General features: G+C 47.6%; 1 protein-coding gene across 1 annotated transcript; it reads right to left on the reverse strand.

Moving 5' to 3' along the window:
- Nucleotides 1-250: 250 nt before the first annotated feature.
- On the reverse strand, nt 251-20,415 carry LOC141134940 (cornifelin homolog A-like). The gene is made up of 4 exons (XM_073624374.1): nt 19,900-20,415; nt 9,122-9,242; nt 8,201-8,370; nt 251-719 (listed from the first exon to the last, which is right to left on the reverse strand). The coding sequence occupies exons 2-4, from the start codon at nt 9,237-9,239 to the stop codon at nt 498-500; spliced, it is 510 nt and encodes a 169-aa protein (XP_073480475.1). The 5' UTR covers nt 9,240-9,242; nt 19,900-20,415; the 3' UTR covers nt 251-497.
- Nucleotides 20,416-25,118: the final 4,703 nt, after the last annotated feature.

A 25,118-nucleotide genomic window follows, 5' to 3' on the forward strand; every position in this document is an offset into this window, starting at 1 on the left:
GTGATGTATGAAAGAAAACACAAGAGGACTGATGAAGACATTCGCTGTATTGTTCATTGAAGCACAAGACCGTGCATTTTGCACAACGGTTCTCCAACGTCCAGTTTACACCGATTGAACATTTACTCAAACGTTTCACTGATGTTGGAGATAGCTGCTGAATGTTAAATTATTCCATTTGCTGGTTTTTAATAACCTCTCACACCAACCTTCCTCTTATCTTTAGTATAAATGAAAATATAATAATACATTTCCAGAAGAAAAGATACTTTAATTGTAGGCTGTTCCCGCTTACACATAGGTAATTTTTATTTCAACCAGAAAAAAATTGAAAACAAGTACTTAAATGTGATTTAAAGATTTGTCTAAAATGATTTTTAATTATATTGATCATGTGTTACATCAAACAGTGACAACCCCCTATCCCCCCGTGTCTGTCTCAGTGTCTTCTCGTTGGGTGGTGGACCTCCACTGAGAAGGTCAGCTTTGTCCCTCCACTAGTGCCCTGTGTTCACATTGTTCACATTTATAACGTTTGTTGGTTGGGGTTGGAATGAGGGGACGGGGTACATGATGGTCTGCCCTGGCGTCGTCACTGTGGTGGTCTGAGCCGTCACGATGGAAGCCGGTGGCTTGTAATTCTTGATCTCTCGAGCCATCTGGCACCAGGCACAGCACAAACACCAATACATCACACAGCAGTCTTTGCAGATCGATCCCTGGGGGGAGAGAGAGAGAACACAGGGGGAAAGGAGAGGGGGGTAAGAGAGAGCACAGGGGGAAAGGAGGGGGGAGAGTGAGAGAGCACAGGGAAAAGGAGAGGGGGGTGAGAGAGAGCACAGGGGGAAAGGAGAGGGGGAGAGAGAGCACAGGGAAAAGGAGAGGGGGTGAGAGAGAGCACAGGGAGAAAGGAGAAGGGGGTGAGAGAGAGCACAGGGAAAAGGAGAGGGGGTGAGAGAGAACACAGGGGAAAAGGAGAGGGGGTGAGAGAGAACACAGGGGAAAAGGAGAGGGGGTGAGAGAGAGCACAGGGAGAAAGGAGAAGGGGGTGAGAGAGAGCACAGGGAAAAGGAGAGGGGGTGAGGGAGAGCACAGGGGGAAAGGAGAGGGGGGAGAGAGAGCACAGGGAAAAGGAGAGGGGGTGAGAGAGAGCACAGGGGGAAAGTAGAGGGGGTGAGAGAGCACAGGGAGAAAGGAGAGGGGGGTGAGAAAGAGCACAGGGGGAAAGGAGAGAGGGTGAGAGAGAACACAGGGGGAAAGGAGAGGGGGGTGAGAAAGAGCACAGGGGGAAAGGAGAGGGGGGTGAGAAAGAGCACAGGGGAAAGGAGAGGGGGTGAGAGAGCACAGGGAAAAGGCGAGGAGGTGAGAGAGAGCACAGGGAAAAGGAGAGGAGGGGAGAGAGAGCACCCGGGGAAAGGAGAGTGGGATGAGAGAGAGCACAGGGGGAAAGGAGAGTGGGATGAGAGAGAGCACAGGGAAAAGGAGAGGAGGAGAGAGAGAGCACAGGGGGAAAGGAGAGGGGGAGAGAGAGAGCACAGGGGGAAAGGAGAGGGGGGAGAGAGAGCACAAGGGGAAAGGAGAGGGGGGAGAGAGAGAGCACAGGGGGAAAGGAGAGGGGGGGAGAGAGAGCACAGGGGGAAAGGAGAGGGGGGTGAGAGAGCACAGGGATAAGGAGAGGGGGTGAGAGAGAGCACAGGGAAAAGGAGAGGGGGTGAGAGAGAGCACAGGGGGAAAGGAGAGTGGGATGAGAGAGAGCACAGGGGGAAAGGAGAGTGGGTGAGAGAGAGCACAGGGAAAAGGAGAGGAGAGAGAGAGCACGGGGGAAAGGAGAGGGGGGTGAGAGAGCACAGGGATAAGGAGAGGGGGTGAGAGAGAGCACAGGGAAAATGAGAGGGGGTGAGAGAGAGTACGGGGGAAAGGAGAGGGGGGAGAGAAGGCACAGGGGGTAAGGAGAGGGGGTGAGAGAGAGCGTAGAGGAGAGGAGAGGGGGGAAAGAGAGAGAGCACAGGGGAAAGGAGAGGAGGATGAGAGAGAGCACATGGGGAAAGGACAGGGGAGAGAGAGAGAGTACAGGGAAAAGGAGAGGGGGTTGAGAGAGAGCACAGGGGGAAAGGAGAGGGGGATGAGAGAGAGTTAGGGTAGAAAAGAGAGAGAGGAGAAAGAGGGGAAAAAGGAGAGTGAGGAGAGAGAGATGAGAGAGTTGAGTGAGGGGTAGAGGAGAGAGATCAGAGAAAGGAAAGTGTGGTTGAGAGGAGAGAGAGTGAGGAAAGGAGAGTGAGGGGTCGAGAAGACAAAAAGAGGAGAGAGAAGGGAAAAGGTAGAGTGAGGTGAGAGAGTGGGGTGGGAAGAAGGGAGGAGGGGAGGGTAAGGGGTAGAGGAGAGAGAAGGGAGAAAGAAAAGTGAGGGGAGTGATGGGAGGAGAGGAGAATAAAGGATAGAGGGGAAACAGGGTAGAGAGTAGAGAGTGAAGGGTAGATGAGAGAGGAAAGAAAGGAGAGTGAGGGGAGAGAAGAGAGACAAAGGGGAGAGATGGAGAAGAGGAGAGTAAGTGGAGAGAGGAGAGAGCAGTAGGAGAGGAGGGTGAGGGGGAGAGAAGAGAGGGGGGGGGAGAGAGGATAGAAAGGAAAGTGAATGGAGAGAGGAGAGAGCAGGAGGAGAGGGTGGGGGAGAGAGGGGATACAGGAGAGGGGAGAAGAGAGAGAATAAGAGATTTAAGGAGGAGAAGAGAGTAAGGGGTAGGGGAGAGAGAGGGGAGACATGAGAGAGAGTAGAGGAAGGAGGGGGGAGGAGAGTGAGGGGAGAGAGTAGAGAAAGGAGAGTGAGGGGAGAGAGGAGAGAGCAGTAGGAGAGGAGGGTGAGGGGTAGAGAAGAGAGAGAGGGGGGATAGAAAGGAAAGTGAGGGGAGAGAGGAGAGAGCAGGAGGAGAGGAGAGTGGGGGATACAGGAGATAGAGGGAGGAGAGAAGAGAGAGAAGAAGAGAGGTAAGGAGGAGAAGAGAGTGAGGGGTAAGGGAGAAAAAGGAGAGAGGGGGGAAAGGAGAGTGAGGGGAGAGTAGAGAAAGGAGAGTGAGGGGAGAGTAGAGAAAGGAGAGTGAGGGGAGAGTAGAGAGAGCAGGAGAGGGGGAGGAGAGAAGAGGTAGAGGGGAGAGAAGAGAGAAAAGAGAGAGGGAAGAGAGGAGAGAGAAGGAGGGGAGAAGAGAATAGTACAGAGAAGAGGGTGGATGAGATATAATGAGTAGAGGAGAGGAAGATAAAAGGGTAAAAGAGAGAGAGTAGAGGGGGAAGGGAGGGAAGAAAGGAGGGAGAGGAGAGAGAAGAGGGGAAAGAGATGTGGGAGAGAAGAGTTATTAGGTCTCCAGGCCTTCTTCCATTGAAGGACAATACAATATACATGTACCAGTGATAATAAATGAGTCTTTTCCTCCACTCCCAGAAGGGGGTGTATTTAGAAGAGGCGGAGTCTCTTGCGGAGCATACCATATAGTTTACCATTAGATAAAATCTGGCTTTAGGATGACATTGACATGAACACAGTATTATGCCTTCTAAGCCCCGGGCACACATATTTCATGAGGAATTATTTCCAGCCCTGTGCCCGGAGCCTCCTGGGCCATACACAGCTGTTATAAAGTGGTTGTAAACCCTTCCATCTACCCTCTCTGCTCTACATCCATTAAAAATGCTGAATTATAAAGCTTGTCTGAGAATTCAGAAAAAAGGGGCGGACAGCTGAAGCTACACCCAGCAAAACAAAGTGAGGAGAACTCTGAGAGCTGATTGGAGGGAAGACACCCCCCCCCCCTTCACACAGGAACAAAGCTGAGGCTGTCAATCACAGGCTGTGTGCTGGAGGCCCTTCCCCTGTCTCCATTTTTTCTCTTGGTGTCAGGAAACATTGTCAGAAGTGACTCATGCAGATAGCAGAGGAAGGAGGCAGCAGACAGGAATGACACTTAGTGCTCCGGATTGAGACAAGCACACACTACAGAGGGATATGCTTTGTTCATATTTCATGTCTGAGGTTTAGACATGGGCCAAGCGACCCCCTGTTATGTTCGCAGCAGAACTCCCGAACAGGAGAAATGTTCTAACCAGAACAGCAAACCCCATTGAAGCCTATGTGAGCCCAACAGGAAAAATCAAAATTGCTCATTTTAAAGGATTGTTTCCATGTTATTGGCCATAAAATGGGTATGGGGGTCCGGGTACTGCTCTAGGGGACATGTATAAATGCTAAGTTTTTTAAAAAAACTATAGTTTTTCAGGAGCAGTGATTTTAATGATGCTTAAAGTGCAACAATAAAAATGAAAAATTCCTTTAAATACAGAGCCTGGGGGGTCCCCTTAGTCTACCTGTAAAGTGGAACATCTGTACTGTGTATAGAACCTACTGCAGCAAAAATTACATTTATAAAGAGTCCATTTTTGGTGTGGATTTTAAGGGGAACCCCACGCCAAAATAATTTAAAAAAATGGCAAATCCATACTAGACTTTTATCTAAGCATGCCCCCAGATCCACCCCCCCATGGTATGGGGTACATTGTACTACTACACTATTTTTTTATTTTCTAATAAAGGATTTGTTAAAAATGTGTCTCCAGTTTTTTTTTTTACACTTTTTTGGTCAGTAGGTACGGGTACCCATTCACATCTTGTTAAAGGGGGCTTCCAGAGTCCAATAAGCCCCCCTGCCCACAGACCCTGACAATCACAGCCCAGGGTTGTCGGGAAGAGACCCTTGTTCAACATAGACAAGCTTTATCTTATGCACCCACCCCCTGATGTTGAGGGCATGGACCTAGTATGGTTGGGGGGAGGGGCCACTCTCTCGCCCCCTCTTACCTGACCTGACAGGCTGCATGCCCAGCTAAGGGTCTGGTATGTTGTTTTTCTTTTTCATTTTGTCGGATGTAGGAGTCGGATGTAAAAGCGAACTCTATGGAGTCTGATGTAAAGGGGACATCTGTGGAGTCTGATGTAAAGGGGAACTCTGTGGAGTCTGATGAAAGGGAGAACTTTGTGGAGTCTGATGTAAAGGGAGAACTCTGTGGAGTCTGATGTAAAGGGGAACTTTGTGGAGTCTGATGTAAAAGGGAACTCTGTGGAGTCTGATGTAAGGGAGAACTCTGCGGAGTCTGATGTAAAGGGGAACTCTGTGGAGTCTGATGTAAAGGGGAACTCTGTGGAGTCTGATGTAAAGGGGAACTCTGTGGAGTCTGATGTAAAGGGGAACTCTGGAAAGTCTGATGTAAAAGGGAACTCTGTGGAGTCTGATGTAAAGGGGACATCTGTGGAGTCTGATGTAAAGGGGAACTCTGTGGAGTCTGATGAAAGGGAGAACTTTGTGGAGTCTGATGTAAAGGGAGAACTCTGTGGAGTCTGATGTAAAGGGGAACTTTGTGGAGTCTGATGTAAAGGAGAACACTGTAGAGTCTGATGTAAAAGGGAACTCTGCAAGGTCTGATGTAAAGGGGAGCTCTGTGGAGTCTGATGTAAAGGGGAGCTCTGTGGAGTCTGATGTAAAGGGGAGCTCTGTGGAGTCTGATGTAAAGGGGAACTCTGTGGAGTCTGATGTAAAAGGGAACTCTGTGGAGTCTGATGTAAAGGGGAACTCTGCGAAGTCTGATGTAAAGGGGAGCTCTGTGGGGTCTGATGTAAAAGTGAACTCTGTGGAGTCTGATGTAAGGGAGAACTCTGTGGAGTCTGATGTAAAGGGGAACTATGTGGAGTCTGATGTAAAGGGGAACTCTGTGGAGTCTGATGTAAAGGGGAACTCTGGAAAGTCTGATGTAAAGGGGAGCTCTGTGGAGTCTGATGTAAAAGCGAACTCTATGGAGTCTGATGTAAAGGGGACATCTGTGGAGTCTGATGTAAAGGGGAACTCTGTGGAGTCTGATGAAAGGGAGAACTTTGTGGAGTCTGATGTAAAGGGAGAACTCTGTGGAGTCTGATGTAAAGGGGAACTTTGTGGAGTCTGATGTAAAAGGGAACTCTGTGGAGTCTGATGTAAGGGAGAACTCTGTGGAGTCTGATGTAAAGGGGAACTCTGTGGAGTCTGATGTAAAGGGGAACTCTGTGGAGTCTGATGTAAAGGGGAACTCTGTGGAGTCTGATGTAAAGGGGAACTCTGGAAAGTCTGATGTAAAAGGCAACTCTGTGGAGTCTGATGTAAAGGGGACATCTGTGGAGTCTGATGTAAAGGGGAACTCTGTGGAGTCTGATGAAAGGGAGAACTTTGTGGAGTCTGATGTAAAGGGAGAACTCTGTGGAGTCTGATGTAAAGGGGAACTCTGCGAAGTCTGATGTAAAGGGGAGCTCTGTGGGGTCTGATGTAAAAGTGAACTCTGTGGAGTCTGATGTAAGGGAGAACTCTGTGGAGTCTGATGTAAAGGGGAACTCTGTGAAGTCTGATGTAAAGGGGAACTCTGTGGAGTCTGATGTAAAGGGGAACTCTGGAAAGTCTGATGTAAAGGGGAGCTCTGTGGAGTCTGATGTAAAAGCGAACTCTATGGAGTCTGATGTAAGGGAGAACTCTGTGGAGTCTAATGTAAAGGGGAACTCTGTGGAGTCTGATGTAAAGGGGAACTCTGTGGAGTCTGATGTAAAGGGGAGCTCTGGAAAGTCTGATGTAAAGGGGAGCTCTGTGGAGTCTGATGTAAAAGCGAACTCTATGGAGTCTGATGTAAAGGGGACATCTGTGGAGTCTGATGTAAAGGGGAACTCTGTGGAGTCTGATGAAAGGGAGAACTTTGTGGAGTCTGATGTAAAGGGAGAACTCTGTGGAGTCTGATGTAAAGGGGAACTTTGTGGAGTCTGATGTAAAAGGGAACTCTGTGGAGTCTGATGTAAGGGAGAACTCTGTGGAGTCTGATGTAAAGGGGAACTCTGTGGAGTCTGATGTAAAGGGGAACTCTGTGGAGTCTGATGTAAAGGGGAACTCTGTGGAGTCTGATGTAAAGGGGAACTCTGGAAAGTCTGATGTAAAAGGCAACTCTGTGGAGTCTGATGTAAAGGGGACATCTGTGGAGTCTGATGTAAAGGGGAACTCTGTGGAGTCTGATCAAAGGGAGAACTTTGTGGAGTCTGATGTAAAGGGAGAACTCTGTGGAGTCTGATGTAAAGGGGAACTTTGTGGAGTCTGATGTAAAGGAGAACACTGTAGAGTCTGATGTAAAAGGGAACTCTGTGGAGTCTGATGTAAAGTTGAACTCTGCGAAGTCTGATGTAAAGGGGAACTCTCTGGAGTCTGATGTAAAGGGGAACTCTGGGGAGTCTGATGTAAAAGGGAACTCTGCAAAGTCTGATGTAAAGAGGAGCTCTGTGGAGTCTGATGTAAGCGAGAACTCTGTTGAGTCTGATGTAAAAGGGAACTCTGTGGAGTCTTATGTAAGCGAGAACTCTGTTGAGTCTGATGTAAAAGGGAACTCTGTGGAGTCTTATGTAAAAGGGAACTCTGTGGAGTCCAATGTAAAAGGGAACTCTGTGGAGTCTGATGTAAAAGGGAGCTCTGTAGAGTCTGATGTAAAAGGGAACTCTGTGGAGTCCGATGTAAAAGGGAACTCTGTGGAGTCTTATGTAAAGGGGAACTCTGTGGGGTCTGATGTAAGGGAGAACTCTGTGGAGTCTAATGTAAGGGAGAACGCTGTGGAGTCTGATATAAAGGAGAACTCTGTGGAGTCTGATGTAAAAGGGAACTCTGTGGAGTCCGATGTAAAGGAGAACTCTGAGAAATCGTATGTAAGGGGGAACTCTGGGGACTGTTGTGTAAGGGGGGAGAGGGGGCTCTGGTGACCAAACACTCCCTTACATCTGAGTTTCCCTTTACACCAGAATCCAACTTCTAATTTTATTGAAGTTCCTCTTGAAGGTTGGCTCAGTTAGTCAGTCCTTTTTGTCTGCATGAAATCACATGCAACGGAAACGTTTAATTTTTTTAATACAATATTCTTTGTCCTGAGGTTTATCTGTGTCTTTGAGGCTGTCAGTTGCGGTGCAGTAATTAGGAATATTCTGTGGGTACAAGGACTGTTATATGTGTGCAGTGTATATAGCAACTAGGTACAGGTTCTGTTTAATGATCCCCCTTTAAGCCCCTCCCACTCTTAGCCAAATTCTGGCTATGCGTAGTAATAGTTTCATCCCAGGGTCTCTCAGGTCTTTCATCATCCTAGTCATACTTCGGCCGCAGCCAGGTACTTACAGGAATTTTGTGCCGCTCCCGGACAGATGCCCGCATTGCCATAGATATAGGGGGACAAACTGGAGAAAAGCCTGCGCATCCTGTGTCCAGCAGGGGGAGGCACAGACACTCGCCGTAGTCTCTGACCGTCGCGCACTGGAAGCAGGGGAAGAGCCAAAAGGCAAAACAACCTGAAAAGAGACAGAAGACACTCCATTATATCATGGAAAATCCTATCTAGTAGAGAATTAGATTTTAGTCAGTTGTACACAGGCTGCCTGCAAGCAGGCAGTCAGTGCTGGACTTTCTTATAGGAAAGCCTAGCATGTTTGCACACTGGGTATTGAGGCCACACATTGTGATAAATATGTATCTGTAAGACGTTCTAGAGTTAATCAAATAGGAGCCATTATACTTGCTTTTAAAGAACCTTTTGCATACTAAGTCCCGCCCCTGCGGAACCAGAAACAATTGTAGAATTGAGTATTAGGGGAAGATTTGCACCGCCTGCTCTGCCCAGGACTGGTGCTGCCTTACCCATTTACAGTGCTCCTAGCAGGCTCTGCAATCCAGTGCTTACTTGGCCACAAAGATTTATGGGATGGCTGTTATTCTCAAAACTTCACTGGACCTAGGCAGAGTGGTGAATACCAATGGCAGACATCTGCTATGTGGTTCCAGGATGTTGTGTGAGAGGTTTTCCTGAGCTCACCCACTTGCCTGGTGCTCCCCAGGAATGGTTCTTATTGCCAGTCATGCCTAGTTCAGTTTTGAAAAACAGGGAAGTATAAAGAACTTGTTTTTATGATAAGTCCCACCCCTGCGGAACCAAAGACAATTGTCAAATCGGGAATTAGGGGAAGATTTACATATCCCTGTATTTGAAAAGCTGTATGAACCCCACAGACGGTGTGTGATTTCTCAGGGGAGGGTGACACTTACATGTGCCCATGTCGTCACAGCATTCGTAGACTTCGGAATCCCAGTAGTTTGGTGGGGCTTTTGTTACCGTTGTTGTGCGGGAGACCGTCGAAGGTTGCTGTACTGCGATGGGATACATTGTCTGCAAGGGACAACCAATAAAAAAACTTAGTGACCCCATATGTTACCACGCCCCCACAAAGAACAACCAATGACAACTTGGCAACCCCCATATGCTATCATTCCCTGCAAGGGACAGCCAATGACAACTTGGTGGCCCCATATACAGTAACAGGGTCATTGTTCAGAAAAGCTCCACCTTTTCTCATTAAAAAGCCGCTCCTGAGCTCCAGTGACTTTGCCTAGGCTGATATGATGTCATCAGTCTGCTGCAGGCCGGAGGAAGCATTTCCTTAGTCTCCCCCAGTGATCAGACTGTACATTGTAACTTTGTAGAAGGAGGAGGGAGCATTTCCTCAGTCCCCCCCCCCTAGTAATCAGACTGTGCATTGTAACTTTGTAGAAGGAGGAGGGAGCATTTCCTCATTCTCTCCTACCCTAGTGACAAGGTGAGCAAGGTTCACACTGACACATTACCCATCATGCTGTTCTTCTATATGTGGGATATATCTGATGACAGGTCCTCCTATAGATGAAATGAATATATGGGAAAAGTATAGAGTACAATGTTCCCGGTAAAGATCTGTATTTTTTTTTTTGCTAAAAAATTACTTAGAACCCCCAAGCATTTTTTTTTAACAGAAGCCCTAGAGAATAAAATGGCGGTCATTGCAAATTTAAGGTCATACAGTATTTGCACAGCAGTTGTTTTTTAATACGATGTTTTTGGAAAAAATAAAATTGAATGCATTTTAATGCACACAAACACAATATAATACCCAATTGTTTTTGTATAATATAAAAGATGATGTTACGTCGAGTAAATAAATACCAAACATGTCATGTATTAAAAATGCGCATGCTCGCTCATGGAATGGCGACAAACTACTAAAAAAAATCCACTTTCTCCCGAGCGCTGCCTTCCACTCTCTCCTGAGCCCTGCCTTCCTCTCTCTCCCGAGCGCTGCCTTCCACTCTCTCCTGAGTGCTGCCTTCCCCACTCTCCTGAGCGCTGCCTTCCCCACTCTCCTGAGCGCTGCCTTCGTCTCTCTCCTGAGCGCTGCCTTCCACTCTCTCCCGAGCCCTGCCTTCCACTCTCTCCTGAGCCCTGCCTTCCCCACTCTCCCGAGCGCAGCCTTCCACTCTTTCTCGAGTGCTGCCTTCCCCACTCTCCCGAGTGCTGCTTTCCTCTCTCTCCCGAGTGCTGCTTTCCTCTCTCTCCCGAGCCCTGCCTTCCCCACTCTCCCGAGTCCTGCCTTCCTCTCTCTCCCGAGCGCTGCCTTCCACTCTCTCCCGAGTGCTGCCTTCCCCACTCTCCTGAGCGCTGCCCTTGTCTCTCTCCTGAGCGCTGCCTTCCACTCTCTCCCGAGCCCTGCCTTCCACTCTCTCCTGAGCCCTGCCTTCCCCACTCTCCTGAGCCCTGCCTTCCCCACTCTCCCGAGCCCTGCCTTCCTCCCTCTCCCGAGCGCTGCCTTCCACTCTCTCCCAAGTGCTGCCTTCCCCACTCTCCTGAGCGCTGCCTTCGTCTCTCTCCTGAGCGTTGCCTTCCACTCTTTCTTGAGTGCTGCCTTCCCCACTCTCCCGAGCGCTGCCTTTTGCTCTCTCCCGAGACCCTGCCTTTCACACCCTCCCGAGTGCTGCCTTCCACTCTCTCCTGAGCCCTGCCTTCCACATTCTCCCGAGCCCTGCCTTCCACTCTCTTCCGAGCGCTGCCTTCCACTCTCTCCCAAGCCCTGCCTTCCCCACTCTCCCGAGCCCTGTCTTCCACTCTCTCCCGAGCCCTGCCTTCCCCACTCTCCCAAGCGCTGCCTTCCACTCTCTCCCAAGCCCTGCCTTCCCCACTCTACCGAGCGCTACCTTCCCCACTCTACCGAGCACTGCCTTTCTCTCTCTCCCGAGCCCTGCCTTCCCCATGCTCCCGAGTGCTGCCTTCTGCTGTCTCCCGAGCCCTGCCTTCCACTCTCTCCCGAGCCCTGCCTTCCCCACTCTTCCGAGCCCTACCTTCCACGCTCTCCCGAGCCCTGCCTTCCCCACTCTCCCGAGCGCTGCCTTCCACTCTCTCCCGAGCCCTGCCTTCCTCTCTCTCCCGAGCTCTGCCTTCCTCTCTCTCCCGAGCGCTGCCTTCCACTCTCTCCCAAGCCCTGCCTTCCACTCTCTCCCGAGCCCTGCCTTCCTCTCTCTCCCGAGTGCTGCCTTCTACTCTCTCCCAAGCCCTGTCTTCCCCACTCTCCCGAGCGCTGCCTTCCTCTCTCTCTCTCTCCCGAGCCCTGCCTTCCACTCTCTCCCAAGCCCTGCCTTCCCCACTCTCCCGAGCGCTGCCTTCCACTCTCTCCCGAGCGTTGCCTTCCACTCTCTCCCGAGCCCTGCCTTCCCCACTCTCCCAAGTGCTGTCTTCCTCTCTCTCGAGCCTTGCCTTCCACTCTCTCCCGAGCCCTGCCTTCCACTCTCTCCCGAGCAATGCCTTCCTCACTCTCCTGAGTGCTACCTTCCCCACTGTCCTGAGCCCTGCCTTTCACACCCTCCCGAGCGCTGCCTTCCTCACTCTCCCGATGCTGCCTTCCGCACACTCCTGAGCCCTGCCTTCTGCGTCCTCCCAAGCGATGCCTTATGTGCCCTCCCAAGCGCTGCCTTCTACGCTCTTTCGAGAGCTGCCTTCTACTCTCTTCCAATGCTGCCTTCCTCACTCTCCTGAGTGCTGCCTTCCTCTCTCTCCCGAGCGCTGCCTTTCGCTCTCTCCCGAGCCCTGCCTTCCTCACTCTCCTGAGCGCTGCCTTCCGCTCTCTCCGAAACGCTGCCTTTTGCTCTCTCCTGAGCCCTGCCTTCCGCTCTCTCCCGATGCTGCCTTCAGCACACTTCTGAGCCCTGCATTCTGCACACTCCGGAGCCCTGCCTTCCGCGCCCTCCCGAGCACTGCCTTATGTGCCCTCCATATTGCTGCCTTCTACGCTCTTCTGAGAGCTGCCTTCCGCTCTCTTCCGATGCTGCCTTCCTCACTCTCCCAAGCGCTGCCTTTCTCGCTCTCTTAAGCGCTGCCTTCCTCACTCTCCTAAGTGCTGCCTTCCGCTCTCTCCCGAGCGCTGCCTTCCGCTCTCTCCCGAGCCCTGCCTTCCTCACTCTCCTGAGCGCTGCCTTCCGCTCTCTCCCGAGCGCTGCCTTCCGCTCTCTTCCGATGCTGCCTTCCTCACTCTCCCGAGCGCTGCCTTCCGCTCTCTCCCGAGCCCTGCCTTCCTCACTCTCCTGAGCGCTGCCTTCCGCTCTCTCCCGAGCCATGCCTTCCTCACTCTCCTGAGCGCTGCCTTCCCCAATCTCCCGAGCACTGCCTTCCGCTCTCTCCCGAGCCCTGGCTTCCTCACTCTCCTGAGTGCTGCCTTCCACTCTCTCCTGAGCGCTGCCTTTCACTCTCTCCTGAGCCCTGCCTTCCTCACTCTCCCAAGTGCTGCCTTCCGCTCTCTCCCGAGCACTGCCTTCCGCTCTCTCCCGAGCCCTGCCTTCCTCACTCTCCCAAGCGCTGCCTTCCGCTCTCTCCCGAGCGCTGCCTCCCTCACTCCCCCGAGTGCTGCCTTCTGCTCTCTTCTGAGTGCTGCCTTTCGCTCTCTCCCGAGCCCTGTCTTCCTCACTCTCCCAAGTGCTGCCTTCCGCACTCTCCCGAGCGCTGTCTTCCGCTCTCTCCTGAGCACTGCCTTCCGCACCTTCCCAAGCCCTGCCTTCCACACCCTCCTGAGTGCTGCCTTATGCACTCTCCTGATGCTGCCTTCAGCTTACTTCCGAGCCCTGCCTTCCACACACTCCCGAGCCCTTTCTTCCGTGCCCTCCCGAGAGCTGCTTTCTGCGCCCTCCCGAGCGCTGCCTTATGCTCTCTCCCTAGTGCTGCCTTCTATGCTCTTCTGAGAGCTGCCTTCTGCTCTCTTCCGAGAGCTGCCTTCCTCACTCTCCTGAGCGCTGCCTTCCACACCCGCCAGAGCCCTGCATTCTGCTTTCTCCAATGCCCCCATTCCGCTCTCTCCCAATGAATTGTAGCTCCCCCAGTGCCGGCAGCACTCATGCAGCCCCAGACCATGACACTCCCATCACCATGCTTGACTGTAGGCAAGACACACTTGTCTTTGTACTCCTCACCTGGTTGCCGCCACACACGTTTGTCACCATCTGAACCAAATAAGTTTATCTTGGTCTCATCAGACCACAGGACATGGTTCCAGTAATCTATGTCCTTAGTCTGCTTGTCTTCAGCAAACTGTTTGCGGGCTTTCTTGTACATCATCTTTAGAAGAGGCTTCCTTCTGGGATGACAGCCATGCAGACCAATTTGATGCAGTGTGCGGCGTATGGTCTGAGCACTGACAGGCTGACCCCCCACCCCTTCAACCTCTGCACAGGGCCGATCCTAGGGTCACAGATGCCTGGGTGCAGAAATATTTCTGGCACCCCACATGGGCGTGGTCATCTTACTAACTCCTCCCCTTTATTGAAATGGGCACAGTATCTGTGTTTGATGGGCACAGTGGCTGTGTTTGATGGGCACAGTGGTAGGTTTTGTTTGGAAAGTTGCAGCGTTTGATGGGCACAGTGGCTGCATTTAATGGCACAGTGGCTGCGTTTGATGGGCACAGTGGCAGCGTTTGATGGGCACAGTGGCTGCTTTTGATAGGGCACAGTGGCTGCATTTGATGGGCACAGTAGCTGCATTTGATGGCACAGTGGGTGCTTTTAATGGTCACAGTGACTGCTTTTAATGGGCACAGTGGCTGCTTTTAGGCGGGGCACAGTGGCTGCATTTGATGGGCACAGTGGCTAGGTTTGTTGGGCACAGTGGCTGCATTTGATGGGCACAGTGGCAGCATTTGATGGGCACTGTGGCAGCTTTTAATGGGCACAGTGGCAGCGTTTGATGGGCAGAGTGGCTGCTTTTAATGGGCACAGTGGCTGCGTTTGATGGGCACATTAGCTGCATTTAATGGCACAGTGGCTGCTTTTAATGGGCACAGTGGCTGCTTTTCGGCAGGGCACAGTGGCTGCATTTGATGAGCACAGTGGCTAGGTTTGATGGGCACAGTGGCTGCTTTTAATGGGCACAGTAGCTGCATTTGATGGGCACAGTAGCTGCATTTGATGGCACAGTGGCTGCATTTGATGGGCACAGTGGCTGCATATGATGGGCACAGTGGCTGCTTTTAATGAGCACAGTGGCTGCTTTTAGGTGGGGCACAGTGGCTGAGTTTTATGGGCACAGTGGCTACGTTTCATGGGTACGGTATCTGCGTTTGATGGGCACAGTGGCAGCGTTTGATGGGCACAGTGGCAGCGTTTGGGTACTGTGGCAGCTTTTAATGGGCACAGTGGCAGCATTTGATAGGCACAGTGGCTGCTTTAAATTGGCACAGTGGCTGGCTATTCTAGCAAGTGAAGTGAGCAACCAGAGCAGTCAGCTTCGGCGCCCCTCTTCTGCAGGCAGATTACAGCGCTGGGACGCGATGCACCCCGTGCACCCACCCAGGATCGGCCCTGCCTCTGCAGCAATGCTGGCAGCACTCATACATCTATTTCCCAAAGACAACCTCTGGATATGACGCTGAGCACGTGCACTCAACTCCTTTGGTGAACCATGGCGAGGCCCGTTCTGAGTGGAACCTGTCCTGTTAAACCGCTGTATGGTCTTGGCCACCGTGCTGCAGCTCAGTTTCAGGGTCTTGGCAATCTTCTTATAGCCTAGGCCATCTTTATGTAGAGCAACAATTCTTTTTTTCAGATCCTCAGAGAGTTCTTTCCATGAGGTGCCATGTTGAACTTCCAGTGACCAGTATGAGAGAGTGAGAGCGATAACACCAAATTTAACACACCTGCTCCCCATTCACACCGGAGACCTTGTAACACTATCAAGACACATGACACCGGGGAGGAAAAATGGCTAATTGGGACCGATTTGGAAATTTTCACTTAGGGGTGTACTCACTTTTGATGCCAGTGGTTTAGACATTAATGGCTGTGTGTTGAGTTATTTTGAGGGGACAGCAAATTTACACTGTTATACAAGCTGTACACTCACTACTTTACATTGTAGCAAAGTGTCATTTCTTCAGTGTTGTCACATGAAAAGATAGAATAAAATATTTACAAAAATGTGAGGGGTGTACTCACTTTTGTGAGATACTGTGTATATATATATATATCTATATATTTACAATTATCTATCTATCTATCTATCTATCTATCTATCTATCTATCTATCTATCTATCTATCTATCTATCTATCTATCTATCTATCTATCTATCTACATACTGTATTTAACAAAAAAATATAAAAAAATAATATATATATTTTATTTATCTCTATTTATCTATCTATCTCTAGATAGATAAATTGATAAATATATGTAATATATATATTTTTTCTTTTTTTTTTTCTTTCTAACTCAACTTATATTTCTAGCTGAGTGGTCGGGCAGTTCTCGGCAGGCGGTTGGCTGTCATTAGCCGGGACGGTCTGGCACGCGGTAGTAGGAGGTGAATACGCTGACACAGTATAGAGCGGTGACATCTGTCAATCACCGAACACCATTGTCTGTAGGTCACCTCTATACCGCCGTCTGAGCGGAGCCCGGGACCCACATCACTAATCTATCTCCAGAGAAATAAATAATGGGGAATAATACACAGGAGGAGGGGACTCTGCTCCTCCCTCTATAACTCTCCTCTCCTGAAATACTCTGCACTGCTGGAGGACTCTGCTCCTTCCTCTATTCAACTATCCCTATTATTTTCCTGATCTTTTTTTTTCTATTTTTTAACATTAGTAATCAAACTTTTTTCATGTTTACTTTTTTTTTTTTATTGTCTCATTAAAAAAAAGGGCTAAAATAAAAAAAAAAACAAAAATCAATGTTTATAAACAATGTTACTTTGTATCTCTCTATTTCTTGTCTGATCAATGTTTATAAACAATGCTACTTTGTATCTCTCTATCTCCTGTCTGATCAATGTTTATGAACAGTGTTACTTTGTATCTCTCTATCTCCCGTCTGATCAATATTTATAAATAGGGTTGCACCAATACCTTTTTAAGACTGAGTGCAAGTATCGATACATTTTTTTTAAGTACTCGTGAATACTGATTACCAATACTTTTTTTAATGTCATGTGAGAGTGGCACTAATATGCAGCACTGATGAGGCGTGGTTGTTTTTCATTTAGGGCTGAAACAACTAATCGATTAATCGACAACTAATCGATTATGAAATTAATCGATTACTATTTTCATTAACGAATAATCGGCCAGTAACATAATGGGGTTAAAAAAAGCTAAAATGAGTCCTTTATAGTGCAAAAAGAGCAAATCGCTACTGTAAATATTACTTTCACAGTTCTACAGTAAAAACAAAGAACCCCTTACATTAGCGATTATCTGCTTTTTTTTTTTTTTGTACTATAAAGGGCTAATTTTAGTTTTTTTAACCCCATTATATTACTAAACATCTTAGACCTGGTTCACACCTATGTGTTTTTTGGTGCTTTTTGCAGAAACGCACTACAGTTCATTTACATGGTTTCCTATGGGACACTTTCACATCTATGCTTTTTTCAGCCGCTGCGTATTTGGAAAGGGTCAAGGACTTTTTTAAACGCAAAAAGGTGCTTTTTTGGTTTATTATACTTCAATGAAGAAGCTGCAGAAGAGCATGTAATGTGTTTTTGCAGCAATTTGCGCAAAAATCACAACGCACAGCAAAAAGCACTGCAGAAACAGATCAAAAGCAAACTGCATAGGTGTATACTGAGCCTTATGCTGGCCACACGGATCAATTTTCAGACGAGAATATTCAGACGGAAAATCTTTGTACATTCGCTGAATGAAAGAATGTTGTTTGAAATTTTCACTTGTTTTTAACATTCTGTTTTTAAAACGAATGTAAATTTCTGAACGAAAATCACATACACTGTCTGAAAATTCCTTTGACCAAGAAGTTATTATTATTTCCAAATTTTCCTATCACTATGGTTGATAATGAATGTCGATTTTACCCCACTAATGATTAGAAAATCGAACTAACGTTCTAAAAATTACAGTTTTTTTTTTTTTGAAGGAAGACATCTGTTTTTTTTTTTTTAAATAAAAAAATGTGATCTCTGAGTCTGATGAGATTTACCAGATTCACCATTTAATAGTATATACAGTATATATCTCCTCTAATAGTATATGCAGTATATCTCTCCTCTCATAGTATATACAGTATATCTCTTCTAATAGTATATACAGTACATCTCCTCTGTTATTCTCAGAGTGGATTAGATATTTTGCTCCCTAACCATATAGTTGGTTATTTATATTTACCACTGCATAGAAATATTTAAGAATAAATTGCCTTTTTTAAAACTTTACATATTAACCAAATTATACACCACACTTTTTTTTTAAGGTTATTAACCGATTAATCGATTGATCGAAACAATAATCGGCCAACTAATCGAATTATGATAATAATCGTTAGTTGCAGCCCTATTTTCATTTTTATTTTATTTTTTTCTACAATTTTATTTTTTACAATTTGTTTTTTATTATTCTTTTTTTTTACAATTTATATATTGTTTTACAATGCTTTATTTATTTATTTATTTATTTTGGGGGGGGGGGGGTGGATGGTGTCAGTGTTTTTTTTTTTTTTTTATTATTATTATTATTATTTATTTATTTTTCAATTATATTTCCAATTTACTTTTAAATATGTATTTATTAAAATGTTTATCAATCAACCCTGTTTTGGGGGGCTTTGGTGAGATATCAAGGGTTTAAATGAACCTTGACATCATCCCTTTGAGACAGGGAAAGGGATTGAGGACATAGATTCCCCAGTCCTTTTCTCTGCAGCCTCAGCTGCACTGAAGATGAATGGAGAGGAGACAGCGGCCCCTCCCCATTTATAAACTGAAGCAGAGGAAACACAGGTTATGATGTTTCCGTTATGAATGTAATCACTGACTCTGTTCATTTAGAAAAGGAAGGAGCCAATAAATGACAGATTTACTGGCTCCTTCCTCCGCTCTCCATCCTGACAGATCTGGGGCAGAGGGGGACCGGAGGAGGACATGGAGGAAGATATGGAGGGGGACCGGAGGAGGACACGGGGACAGTCAGGGGCGATCGTTGCAGCGGGGGGGGGGGAGTTCCAAGCACCGATCCCCCTGTATAGATTTCCATCCCAGCAAGCTATGCTATATCCCAAAGGGAATTAACCCATCCCAGGGGATAATTCTGCATCCCAGGGCACAATATTCTATTCCAGGTAATAATTATCCATTCCAGAGGACAATATTCCACCCCTTGAGACTAAAATCTATCCTAAGGGACAATAACCCATCTCAGATAACCTATTCCTAGGGTAGTAATCCCTCTTCTTTAGGGGTAATGTTCAATCTCATTGAGTAATGCTCCACCCTAAAGGGCAATATGGTGTCCCCAGGAACAATGCTTCATCTCAGGAGACAACATTTCAAGTTTAGCGACAATGCCTTATCCCAGGGGACAATATTCCATCCCAGGGAACAATGCTCCATCTCAGAGGACAACGCTCTATCCTAGGGGGCAATAATTCATCACCGAGAGCTTTGAAGATAATTCAATACCTGTGGAGAATGCTCTACCCCAGGAGATAATATTCAACCCCAGGGAACAATGCTTTTTCTAAATGGTTGATCATTAGATATGTGCACTGCCAAAAAAATGTGTTTGTTTTCGTTTCATTCATTTATTTATTTTTTTTGTTTTTTGGGTCATTCGTTATGATCGCAATTCGTAAATTCGTACATTCATAAATTTGTACATTCGTACATTCATAAATTTGTGCATTCGCACATTCGTAAATTCGTACATTCGCAAATTAGAAAATTTGTATATTCGTAAATTCGTACATTTGTAAATTACAAAATTCGTAAATTTGGAAATTTGAAAATCAGAAAACCTGAAAATTCGAAAATCTGAAATAGGTTTTTATTATTATTGTTATTTTTTATTATTATTAATTAATTATGTTCCATTCGTTTGGATAAGGCATTCGTATCCAAACAGATACATTTGTATTTGTTATGATGAATAACAGCCAAATTTTAAAGGAAATTACAATACCTATATTTTAATAGTTAGTAATAGTTAAGTTATTATTAGTTAATTATTATTTCAGATTTATGAATTTACGAATTTACAAATTCACTAATTTACGAATTTACTAATTTACGAATGTATGAATTTACGAATGTGCAAATGTATGAATTTACAAATTTTCAAATATTCAAATTTACGAATAGTTGGAAAAATTTGCTAAACGGGTTTTCGTTAATTCGGATATTTCCAAATTAACGAATTTGTCGAAATTTGTTAAAAAACTAATTCAGAACGAAACGAATTGCACATGCCTATTGATCATCAATCTCAAGAGGCAATATTCCATCCTAGGGGACATTACTCTATTCCGGTGGTCAACAGGCTATGCGAAGAAGCAATACTTCATCCCAGGGGACAACGCTTTATGCCTGGGGACAATGATCCACATCGGCACAGTTGTCTCAAATACACATACAATTTGAAAAAAATTCCAGTAAAAAAGGATAGAAAAATGTAGAAGAGCGGAATGAAGAATAAGGATATCACTGTCCTCAGTAACTGGTTCTAACATTGTCAGATCATCACTCACCTCTGTCTTTGCCGCTGTCCTCGCTGTTACTGAACGTCACCTGCAGGAGTCAAATCTTCTGTGAACCTCACCCAACTAGTTCTGCCCAATATATACAGAATATATCTTTACACTCAATCTGAGAGCCTCCCCGGGAACACCCCTAACCTGTGTATAGACTTTACATTTTAAAATTTTTTTTTTCTTTGTCACATTCGGATAAGGGCCAACCAGGTGTCACATGACCACATAACCGCAATTGATGCGTTTTATTATTCAATTTCTATTATTCTGATATAGACACCAACTGTGAAAGACCACTACTCTTGTTCTGTATGCCGGGTGTAATTCTCAGTATTTGTTCTTGTTCATTTTATTCCAAAAGCATTATATTCACAATCTAATCATTACAAACATACCCTATTTCCCCCAAAAATAAGACCTAGCATGATTGTCAGTGATGGCTGCAATATAAGCCCTACCCTGTTTCCCCCAAAATAAGCCCTACCCTGAAAATAAGCCTTACAAGGACTTTAACTAGGGCTTATTTGGGGTGTAGGGCTTATATTGCAGCCATCACCGACAATCACGCTAGGTCTTATTTTTGAGGAAACAGGGTAGGTGTGCACAGTCTGTTGCATAAGAGCGTGGACCCCAAAGCTCAGACATGCACGCCTTTCTCTGCAGCCTCAGCTACTCTGGACAGGAAATGAATGGAAAGTGCTCTGTGCTCCTGTTCACTCACAAACTGAAGCATAGTAAACACAGTTTACTATGCTTAAGTTATGATTGAACACAGTAATGTGTTCGCCAGTGGCATCCATTAGAGGCGCACGGGCGCTTCCCCCCCCATCCATGCGTCCGGCCCCCTGATCTACATACAGGGCTCTGGACTATGGATTCCAATGGAGGAGGGGTTTTTTTTGAAGCATGTGATTAGAGCCAGAGGCTCTAATAGGCTTCAAAAAAGGGTGGGCTTGGGGCGCAGAGCACTGCGCTCCAAGCCCATCCAGTTGTTTGACAAAAGCGAATGAATATTCGTGATTTTCACCCGTTTCCCGATTGGCCAAAACATCAGGTGATCCTATTGGATGCCTAGCACCTAGAAGGGGGAGAGAGGAGATGCACGACAGAAGGTAACATGCTGGAGGAGAAGACACAGGAGCCGCTGTCTGCCACCTAGATGGGGTCCCCTGTGCTGGAGGAGAGGACACCGGAGACGCTGCTCCCAATCTGCCACTTAGGTGGGGTTCGCCGTGCTGGAGGAGAGGACACCGGAGCTGCTGCTCACCACCCGCCACCCAGTGGGGTCCGCTGTGCTGGAGGAGAGGACACTGGAGCCGCTGCTCCCAACTTGCCACCTAGGTGGGGTCCGCCGTGCTGGAGGAGAGGACACCGGAGCCGATGCTCACCACCCGCCACCTAGGTGGGATCCGCTGTGCTGGAGGAGAGGACACCAGAGCCTATGCTCACCACCCGCCACCTAGGTGGGGTCCGCCGTGCTGGAGGAGAGGACACCGGAGCCGATGCTCACCACCCGCCACCTAGGTGGGGTCCGCCGTGCTGGAGGAGAGGACACCGGAGCCGATGCTCACCACCCGCCACCTAGGTGGGGTCCGCCGTGCTGGAGGAGAGGACACCGGAGCCGATGCTCACCACCCGCCACCTAGGTGGGGTCCGCCGTGCTGGAGGAGAGGACACCGGAGCCAATGCTCACCACCCGCCACCTAGGTGGGATCCGCTGTGCTGGAGGAGAGGACACCAGAGCCGATGCTCGCCGCCTGCCACCTAGGTGGGGTCCGCCGTGCTGGAGGAGAGGACACCAGAGCCGATGCTCGCCGCCTGAAACCTAGGTGGGATCCGCTGTGCTGGAGGAGAGGACACCGGAGCTGCTGCTCCCAACTGTCCACCTAAGTGGGGTCCGCCGTGCTGGAGGAGAGGACACCAGAGCCGATGCTCGCCACCTGCCACCTAGGTGGGGTCCGCCGTGCTGGAGGAGAGGACACCAGAGCCGATGCTCGCCGCCTGCCACCTAGGTGGGATCCGCTGTGCTGGAGGAGAGGACACTGGAGCCGCTGCTCCCAACCGTCCACCTAAGTGAGGTCCGTTGTGCTGGAGGAGAGGACACCAGAGCCGATGCTCGCCACCTGCCACCTAGGTGTGGTCTGCCGTGCTGGAGGAGAGGACACCAGAGCCGATGCTTGCCGCCTGCCACCTAGGTGGGGTCCGCTGTGCTGGAAGAGAGGACACCAGAGCCGATGCTCGCCACCTGCCACCTAGGTGGGGTCCGCCGTGCTGGAGGAGAGGACACTGGAGCCGCTGTCTGCCACCTAGATGGGGTCCACTGTGCTGGAAGAGAGGATACTGGAGCCGCTGCCTGTAGCCCACCACCCGCCACCTAGATGGGGGTAAGTGCCGGACCAACTATCAGACAGCGAGTGAGCTAGCGGAGCGGGGGGGTTGTGGTTGTTTGCCAACCCCCCCAAGAAAAACCCCACCAGCCACAACTGGTGTTCACTGTGTTCATTTTAGAAAAGGAAGGGGCCTTGTAAATGATACATTGATTAGCCCTTTCCCCACTCTCCAGCCGGGGGGAGAGGAGGGAAGCCAGAAGCATTGTGGTGGAGGCGCAACACGTGGGGTGGGGACACCAGGCAGTAGGGGGAATCGCCATTGCACAGAGTGATTAGGGTGAACCCAGGCACACCTGTCACAACCCCTGCGCACACCTATGATTAAAAAGCATTTAAAATACAGGATTTCCAAGGCTTTATGGTGTTGTACTGGGAGCAGCTCTATGGGCACACTTTATAAATATCTTAAAAGAAATACTTTCTTCAATTTCTGAGAAGTCTCCTTGTCTTGTAGGACTTCCTGACATTATCTGTGTGTTGAGCTGACTCAGAATTTTCATTGTTTTTGTTGAGTGTCACCGAGAGAAGCAATTCACAGATCCCGGTCCAGGCAGATCCGTGGAAAACATTGTATAGGACCAACTACTACATTAGCTATATGTCAGAATAAACCCAAGTCATCAATTAGAGGGGGGGGGGTCTATCTACAAAAAAAGAATCTATACCGCCTTTCATCGAGTGAATGTGAATGTCGACTCATTCTGTGCGAATATGGAGAAAAAACGGACTTTCATTGCCTGATTTCTAAACTGTGCAGTCATGTGACGCTGTACCCAAACAAATTTGACGTCCTCTTTTCCCTACAAATAGAAATTTCTTTTGATGGTGTTTGATCACCTCTGCGGTTTTTATTTTTTGCGCTATAAACAAAAATAGAAGAACGATTTTGAAAAAAAAAAGCAATATTTTTTTACTTTTTGCTATAATAAATATCCCCCAAAAATATATATAAAAAAATAATTTCTTTATTCTTCTTCTACATATTTTTGGTAAAAAAAAAATCGTAATAAGCGTAGATTAATTGGTTTGCGCAAAAGTTACAGCGTCTACAAAATAGGGGATAGATTGATGGCATTTTTATTGTACGCGGCAGGCTCGCGCGCCCACTAGCCCTGCAAATTAAAGGGGACGTACAGGTACTCCCATTTGCCTGCCGCTGTCGACCGCCACTTGCGGCGGTCGGCAAGTGGTTAAGAACATTCAACCATAGTTGTTGATAGGCTAAAAACATTCGATCAACTGAGAACATAATATAGTGAGGGGGAAAAAAGGATTTGATCACTAGCTGATTTTGTATGTTTGCCCGCTGACAAAGAAATGATCAGTCCTGTCATTTTAATGGTCGGTTTATTTTAACAGTGAAAGACAGAAGAACAACAAAAATATCCAGAAAAATGCATTTCAAAAAAGTTATAAATTGATTTGCATTTTAATGAGTGAAATAAGTATTTGATCCCCTATCGATCGGCAAGATTTCTGGCTCCCAGGTTTCTTCTATACAGGTAACGAGCTGAGATTAGGAGCATTCTCTTAAAGGGAGTGCTCCTAATCTCAGCTTGTTATCTGTATAAAAGACACCTGTCCACAGAAGCAATCAATCAATCAATCAGATTCCAATCTCTCCACCATGGCCAAGACCAGAGAGCTGTCCAAGGATGTCAGGGACAAGATTGTAGACATACACAAGGCTGGAATGGGCTACAAGACCATCGCCAAGCAGCTTGGTGGGAGGGTGACAACAGTTGGTGCGATTATTCGCAAATGGAAGAAACACAAAATAACGCTCAATCTCCCCAAGTCTGAGGTTCCATGCAAAGTCTCACCTCGATGGAGTTTCAATGATCATGAGAACGGTGAGGAATCAGCTCCTCCTTATGGTTGGACTGGATGGACTTGTGTCTTTTTTCAGCCTGACTTACTATGTAGCTATGTAGCTCAGAACTACACAGGAGAATCTTGTCAATGATCTCAAGGCAGCTGGGACCATAGTCACCAAGAAAACAATTAGCAACACACTACACCGCGAAGAACTGAAATCCTGCAGTGTCCGCAATGTCTCCCTGCTCAAGAAAGCTCCTGTACAGGACCATCTGAAGTTTGCTAATGAACATCTGAATGATTCAGAGGAGAACTGGATGAAAGTGCTGTGGTCAGATGAGACCAAAATCAAGCTCTTTGGCATCAACTCAACTTGCCGTGTTTGGCGAAGGAATGCTGCCTATGACCCCAAGAACACCATCCCCACCGTCAAACATGGAGGTGGAAACATTATGCTTTGGGGGAGTTTTTCTGCTAAGAGGACAGGACAACTTCACCGCATCAAAGGGACGATGGACGGGGCCATGAACCGTCAAATCTTGGGTGAGAACCTCCTTCCCTAAGCCAGGGCATTGAAAATGGGCCGTGGATGGGTCTTCCAGCATGACAATGACCCAAAACACACGGCCAAGGCAACAAAGGAGTGGATCAAGAAGAAGCACATTAAGGTCCTGGAGTTGCCTACCCAGTCTCTAGACCTTAATCCCATAGAAAATATGTGGAGGGAGCTGGAGGTTTGAGTTACCAAATGTCAGCTTCAAAACCTTAATGACTTGGAGAGGATCTGCAATGAGGAGTGGGACAAAATCCCTCCTGAGATGTGTGCAAACCTGGTGGGCAACTACAAGGAACGTCTGACCTCTGTGATTACCAACAAGGGTTTTGCCACCAAGTACGAAGTCATGTTTTGCGAAGGGGTCAAATACTTATTTTACTCATTAAAATGCAAATCAATTTATAACTTTTTTGAAATGCGTTTTTCTGGCTATTTTTGTTATTATTCTGTCT

This window comes from Aquarana catesbeiana, linkage group LG03 (assembly GCF_042186555.1).
Source record: "Aquarana catesbeiana isolate 2022-GZ linkage group LG03, ASM4218655v1, whole genome shotgun sequence".
Classification (NCBI taxonomy): Eukaryota; Metazoa; Chordata; class Amphibia; order Anura; family Ranidae; genus Aquarana; species Aquarana catesbeiana.

What these genes read in the sequence shown, in the direction of transcription:
- LOC141134940 (XM_073624374.1), bottom strand. Translation starts at nt 9,239, where the DNA reads ATGTATCCCATCGCAGTACAGCAACCTTCGACGGTCTCCCGCACAACA. An exon ending in CTGTGACGACATGGGCACAT is followed by an intron (nt 8,371 to 9,121) that starts GTAAGTGTCACC and finishes GTCTCTTTTCAG; the next exon opens with GTTGTTTTGCCTTTTGGCTC. An exon ending in GGGAGCGGCACAAAATTCCT is followed by an intron (nt 720 to 8,200) that starts GTAAGTACCTGG and finishes CTCTCCCCCCAG; the next exon opens with GGATCGATCTGCAAAGACTG.